At 37.1% G+C, this 7359-nt stretch overlaps 1 protein-coding gene across 1 annotated transcript in view; it reads left to right on the top strand.

Annotated features, from left to right (window-relative positions):
- The window catches only part of LOC136412608 (uncharacterized), a 48673-nt gene extending 41407 nt beyond the window's left edge, over nt 1-7266 (top strand). Inside the window, exons 6-17 of the mRNA XM_066395719.1 lie at nt 558-892; nt 957-1200; nt 1254-1467; nt 1554-1788; nt 1866-2120; nt 4221-4495; nt 4910-5047; nt 5103-5213; nt 5297-5551; nt 5638-5973; nt 6368-6569; nt 6623-7266. Of these exons, the coding sequence (XP_066251816.1) occupies nt 558-892; nt 957-1200; nt 1254-1467; nt 1554-1788; nt 1866-2120; nt 4221-4495; nt 4910-5047; nt 5103-5213; nt 5297-5551; nt 5638-5973; nt 6368-6569; nt 6623-6911 (2889 nt within the window). The 3' untranslated portion in view covers nt 6912-7266. The remainder of the gene's footprint in view (nt 1-557; nt 893-956; nt 1201-1253; nt 1468-1553; nt 1789-1865; nt 2121-4220; nt 4496-4909; nt 5048-5102; nt 5214-5296; nt 5552-5637; nt 5974-6367; nt 6570-6622) is intronic.
- Nucleotides 7267-7359: the final 93 nt, after the last annotated feature.

The following is a 7359-nucleotide window of genomic DNA, read 5'->3' on the forward strand; positions in this document are numbered from 1 at the left end:
CTGTTTTCTTACACTTCTGTTTCCTACCCATTTTTTGTTACCATTTTTTTTTCTACGAATTTTTTCGTACACTTTTTGTGTATGAAAATTTTTTCCCTGCACCTCTTATCTGTACACTCTTTTTCGTTACACTTTTTTGCCTACACCTTCCTCCTCACACTTTTTTCCTTCACATTTTTCTCCACTTTTTGTTCAATATTTTTTCCTCTACATTTTTTGTCCTTACAATTTTTTTCCATTTATTTTTTTGCCTACACCATTTTCCTTACACTTTCTTTCTAATTTTTTTCCCTGCATTTGTTTTTACCCTTTTCTTCTATGCATTTTTTGCCACACTTTTTGTTCAATACTTTTTTCTTACATCTCTTTTCCATATACTTCTTTTCCCATATTTTTTGTTTTTATCTTTTTTTCATACACGGTTTTTTCCTTGCTTTTTCCCTACTTCAATACATTTTTCTTACACCTCTTTTCCCATACTTTTTGTTTTTATCTTTTTCATACACATTTTTTTCCGTGCTTTTTCTCTACAGTTCGATTTTTCATTTTTTGTTCAGCCTCTAACTGGTCACCTGGAAATTTCCTCTGATGGTCTCAGAGTTCAGTATCAGGGAGCTTCAGGGGATCTGGAGCAAATGAACTCATTCCCGACTATAGCCGTCTGGTCTGCAGTGAAATTTGTTATCCAAGAAAACAGCTCAATGTTGCATGGACTTGGAGTGTCTTCTGCTTTCTTGCCTCTTATTACTGATCCAGACAACATGGACAAACAATCTCTATTCAAAGGTCTGAGCGAAGCTGAGAAGAAGTTTATTCTGAACGAACAACATTCACCATTATTTGCTGTGGTGATGCGGAAAATCGGGGTGCAAAAACAGTTGGAATGTCACGGGTAATAAAACGAAATATTTTTATAAAAATATTTCAGAGTTTCTGATGATTAAGTGAATTAACAGATTCGTCTGCCAGACATCGGAGGATGCCATAGTGATAGCCGCAACTCTGTACAAAGCCCTGGTAAACCATATGAAAAATAAGGAGAGGAAGCCTAAAAACAAGAATGGTCTGACCACGTGCATGTCCACCACATCCAGCACCATCATGGATAAAGGTGCGAGTTCATTACCTGTAAGACCTCCCAGAAGGAAGAGGAGCAGTGTTGCTTCCTCTGTTTGCAGTGATACTAACTCCATAGCAAATGTAAGTTTCGATTTTTTATTTAGGAATGTTTTTGTTGAATAAAAGTAATTTAGGTATCAGACACGCAGCCTTTACTCTCATCTAAGCCGCTTAAGAAAAGCATTAAAGCGAAAAAAGCCCCGAAAGCTCCCGAACAATCCCACAGTGAAGACTTGGACGCCATAATACCTTACGAGGAGCCTATTCACCTCATTTCTTCGGAGAACAATACTACTGAAAAAAATGGTGGCGAGGACAATGTCGACGTTAAACCCAAAAGCTTCAGCGGTAAGTAATTGATAAAAATGAAAAAAAAAGAAAAAGTCGAAGGTGAAACAGAAAATTTTAATACATTTTTAAATATTTCCTTCTAGATAAATTGAGTATTTATATGAGTAAAGAACAGAAGGAAATCGCCGCCGAAATCAAACAGGTGGTCAGCAATAGCAAGAAGGGCTTGAAAAGGGTGCAAAGCATCAGGAAAAGGGACGAGGAGAACGTTTGTAAGAAGGAGCATTCCGGAGATATTTTGACCAAAGTGACCATTCCTAGGTCGGGCAGTTTCCTCAATACTGGAGGCCTTACACGGTACAAAAACAAAGGTTCTAGGTTAGTCTTAGTGCTGCATTTATTATTATTTATAAATAATTTCCCGAAAATAAATAATAATTTTCATGACTTTTCAGAAATGACCAAACGTCAGGTGGAGGTTCTCCGTTGGGTCTTAAAGAGATCTTTCACGAACTGTCCATGCAGGAGGGTCTCCATTCTATGGACGACATTCTGTCGGTCATCATAGATCCAGATGGAATGTCCTTTAACGATTTGAAGCCCATTTACAAGGAGTTTCTGCTCAAATTAGCAGTTACTTTCACGAAAGACGAGCTCTACATGAAGAGCAAGAGCATTATGCGAAGGCAAAGAAAGAGGAGCATTAGAAGGTAGGAAATTTTTAGGGTAGGAGCTATGGTGAGTTTTAAGTTATGCCATCATAAAGGCCGAAATTTTGAAAGTATTTTTGCGAAAAAAGCTCCTATGAGCCTGCAAATGCCTTATAAGAGCGTTAAAGGTCTTTGAACGTTGTATGCAATAATAGCTGTTTATGTAACCATGAGTTAGGAAATACATAGTTTTATATAGCGAGTAGGATTCTACTGAAGGAATGAAGGAACTCCTCGCTCAATATCACGCGAGTTACATATACACGGTAATTTTTTAAAACCTGGTCACACAACAAATCTCAAAAACAGTATGAAAAATTTCCAAAAACACTTAAATTTTTATTTTTTGGAGACCATCTTTTGATTCATAAATGAATGTGTTGCTATTCACCCGCTCACCCTCGCACACCTCAACTTAAAAAAATTAAATGGTAACACCCCTCTTGGAAGTCATCAATGGATAGCTCAAATCTTCCCGAAAACAATTCTGTATGCGTTTATGATTTTTTAATTTGTTTTTTTGATAATCACCCTTCAAGGCAGCTAGGTCTTACCAAATTATTTAATTTAATTTGAGTAAATAGAATTTAGAAAAAATGGATGTAAGATTAAACTAGTGAAATTTTAGTGATTATTCATACAAATGTTCACATTTAACATCGTTCTGCTCAAATTAAAAAAATAAAACAAAATCAAATTGCACAATTCCTTCTGTTAGGGCTTGTGTAGAGGACAGAATATCCGATAATTAATTTAATCTATTAGTTCGATATGTTGTATTCTTCATAAGCCTAGTATTAAATCTGTGACTAGTATGTAAGGAACCCGTGTGCTACGCCTATGGACATTACTCGTTTCTCTTGCCACTTTGCCTGTATGACCAGATGTTGATTCGCATTTCGTTTGATCTTAGACTAGCCATGTAATAAAACTCCTCGCCGACCTTTTGTGCGTACTAGAATTTAGACACGTTCTCGATGCTGGTCATAAACACCCTCCAATAAAACGCAATTATATTGTTAAAGTTAGGCAAGTCACAAGGACAAATATAGAAGAGGTGCCGATGATGACCTCTTAGTTTCTGGTACGCCTATGTACGCTTACCATTAACTTTAGTATTTAAGATTTTGCAAGAAGAAAAATCTCTCTCTTCTTGTGCGTCTCCGTCGACTCTTAACTCCGTACTTTGCACGTTACTCGTACGCGATTACTTTACTCACGGTTCCTATACACGGTTAATTAGTACACTAGGTAATTTGTCACGAAAAGTTGTTATTTCTTTGTTAAATTATTCGAAATTGTTGGTGAACAATAAACCTTCGTTACCGTTAAAAAGGGTTTTTGTTTTCTTCATTTACACGAACACGGTGTCTCTGAGACCGCGAACTCAGGGTGGTCCTTCGCAAGCATCCAGTCCATTGCTAACTAGACGTATCAAGAATTAGGCCACGTCTAATCAACATCTTGGTACCACGATTCACGAATAAACAGTTTTGGTCCTTCAAGACGGATTAAACATTTTTGGTCCTTCGAGACGGATTAAACACCTTCATTTAATGATAAAACATAGAAAGATACGACGAAATCGTTGATAAATTTGAATTTTTTATCTCAAAAAACCCCTAGATAGGAAATTTCGGGAAATTAGCTCGAAGTATTCCAGAAATATTAAGAAAAATGTGATTTCATTTTTCAAGTTTGACACCCTGTATCTCTGTATCTCGGTTATTATTATCTTTTGGTATAATATAAATTTCGCTAAGTTGCATTATTTTTATGTTAAAAATCCGCCATTACTCTGTACCATATTACTAAAGACTCACCCTGTATAAGAGGGTCTCATTAAATTTTTTTAAGTTGGGGTGCGTGGGGAGTGAGAAAGTAGCAACACATTCATTTATTGGTCAAAAGGTGGCCTCCAAAAATAAAGATTTGCGTGTTTTTGGAAATTTTTTATACTGCAAAAGTTTTTGAAATTTTTTGGTTGGACAGTTTCTAAAAAATCACACTGTATATAATTTTCTCAGATACCATCTACATAGGCAACTGCGTTCCGGTGAAATCAAACTTCCATACTTACAGCAAACTGTATATTTTCAGATCTTCCAGTGTCCCCTCGAAGAAAAGCGCTAATAAATTGGTATCAAACAAATTCAAAAGACTGAAGCATATTTTTCAAAAAAATCTAAACCCAAACTTGGCAAAGATGGAAAAGACCGGGAAGAACCTCAGAGTTATTAAACCTGAACTGAAGAGGAGGGTGGAGTCGAAATTTCCAGAGAGCAGTATCAGTACTTCATCTTACGACACGAGGCCGTTTAGAACCAAGGAAGAACTGGTTGGTAAAAGAACGAGTTACAGGAAAAAGACTCATGGTGAGTGAGAAATAATCTCTAAAGTTGATAAAGTGAAGAGTAGTTCTGATAATGGACTGATACCTTCGGAATCCAGAAAAGGACTGAAATAGTCATTGATGACTATAGATAATCTTCAATCATATCGATAATAATCAATGTTATTCCTAATAGTTTTTGGGTTTGTGTCATGGGATCAATTCATTTATTCCATGGCAATGAAAATTCCTTGGTCCTTGTTCTGCACAAGCGATGCTGCACATTGCACCCTCCTTTGCTTTATCGTTGATCTCATTGATTTATATGGGAGAACTTTGGAGACACTGTGAGCTTTAATGTGAGCCGACATTATTATCCCCTTCGTATATTTAATATTAGCCTAATCGAATTTATTCGCCAGCAGCATAATATTCATTAATCTATTTTTCTCTTTAGGAGACATAAACAGAAATCGTCATCGGGAGAGAACAAGCACTAGTGAAGAATCAGACTTTTTTTCCTTAAAGAGACAGTGCAAATTCAACAAGTACCAAAACATCTTGACCGCCAATCAAAACAGAAATTCTTCCTCAGGTTAGCTATTCTTGTTCTTCATTATTACATCCGCATCAAGAACACGATATTTTAGGCTACGTTTCTTGTTCAGAGTGCTCTTACGATTCGGACACGTGCACTTGCATATCCGCAGACAAGTGCTATTGCAGCTTGGGAGAAAGAAATTGTGGAAGTGGTAAAAAAGGTAAAGAAATTATTCTTTTAAAGTTAGAACCGATAAGTGCTCAGTTTTTTTTTATCTAAACGCTTGTGAAATAAATTTTCCAGATGAAAAGTGTGTCTGTCCTACAGACTTGACCTACTGTGACTGTGATACAGATTCCTGTGCTGAATCTAACAAATGCTACTGCCAATATGGGATTCAGCGCAGGTCGTCTTTCCGAAGGCCCGCCCACAATCACCTCTCTAAATGCGGAAAAAATGTCAACGACCGACGACAACATCTGCATAAAAAGTTGTGTAAGAATAATTCCAATACGAAAAGCAGCAGAAGTTTGGAGTATATGTCGAATCCCAGTGAAGGCAAGTGTAGATAATTTGGAAATATTTCTCAGTTGAAATGTAGCTGAGAATAAACTTTAGATGTATATTAACAATCCATTCTCTAGGTTACTATGAAAAGTTGCGCAGTAAGCAAAAATACGGCAGCGAGCGACTACAATCTCCATATGCTTCCAGTCAAATTTGCTCCATGAAGAAAAGGCGCAACAGTCACACGGGGGTCAACCTGACCAATGCAGATTTCAGCATGATGACTCTGGAGAATCTTCAGATCCACAGAGGAAAGCTGTCTGCGATGGATTACGAGTTGCTGAAGTTATCGAGGAGGGCGGGAAAAATGGATGATCTGGCAGGGTTAAAAGAGGCGATTCGTCGAGGAGGATTAGGAGAAAATACTAAGGAATATTGGGGAGCGACCAGAGGAATTGGGACTAAGGAACCAGGTATGCAAAGGCGTTGACAAATCGCCCCTATTAGATGAATCGCCCTCTATTTATTTTTCTCATTACCACATATTTTAAATTAATTTTTACTTAAATTCTCCAAAAACCAAAATAATTAAACAAAAAACTTCTCTTTACCTTGACCAACGTTTTTATCACCATTCTCTAGAGAGCCAAACATGTTATTTTTATCGTTTTTTTAGTTGTTTTGATGATGGCTTAAAACATAGAAGCCGAAACGTCGACTAAGAAACCAATGTAGTTTCTATTCAAAAAATCCAACCTTAATCTCTCAAAAACTCGATTTACTTAAAAATAGTGCGCAGGTGTTTATTTTTAAAATCCACACATGCGCGATGTCACATTATTGTAATATAAAATATTCTGCGTGTAGGTGTTCAAAAGATCCAATCTGCCATCACCACAGGTGCCTGCACTGAAGCCCTCTCGGTTAAGAAATCTGCCGAAATTGCTGCCTTATTCTCCGACATGAAACTAAGCCAAACCACAGACATTACCCACCTTACCTCTGCAAATTTCGACGTCGACCCTAGAAACATCTATAACTTGGAAAAATCTTTACAGGCCAAATACAGGTAAATGAATTCACCACTATTATAGAAATTCTTTAAAGCCTCCCTTCCTTTAGCAAACCAAATAAGGGTCCTTCTTCCAGAATCTCGGATCCTGCTCACAAGCCCTCAATTCCAATTTCCCACTACGGAAGACCAAACATGGCGAAAAGCAAATCTAAGATGTATTCAGCAAAAAACGGTTTGTACACGATCCAGAGTCAATCAGATGAGAGCAAACACAGTGGAAGTCGAAGATCCAGTATTAATGGAGATGTGCGAAAATTGCCAGGAGAAGTGGAAAAATTCGGGAACCGGCGTAATTTAAGCTCGAATATTGAGAACTCTTTGGGGTATCTGCCCTGATATTTTATTGCCTGTAAATAGCATGATATTTGCCATATTAATTTATAACGATTAAATCCTGCCTTATTTAGGGGACGTGCAATATTTTTAAGTGGGGAGAATATTTTCGCCTTAACCGATTAACTTTAATGCGTCGCATGTTTGTGTAGTTTTTATAGTGCAATGGTGATTTGGACTGGAGTACTTTCGCAGCGCAAGCAGAGAAGGACTCGTTGAACAAGCTATAAATATCAGAAATGTACTGAAATCGATGTATCACATCGCTAATTTATTATTAAATATGCGACGAAATCATGGTGGGGTTGAGGCACTTGGTGTTTGTGCAATATCATGTAATTTGATTGTATCCTCAATTTGAGACATCGAATATAAAATTTAAGCAGAAATAGTTTTTTTGTTCTTCTAGGTAGTGACCAAGCGAATGAACTGTACATTTGTTGCCCCAATA

Source organism: Euwallacea similis, chromosome 12 (genome assembly GCF_039881205.1).
Source record: "Euwallacea similis isolate ESF13 chromosome 12, ESF131.1, whole genome shotgun sequence".
Taxonomy (NCBI): Eukaryota; Metazoa; Arthropoda; class Insecta; order Coleoptera; family Curculionidae; genus Euwallacea; species Euwallacea similis.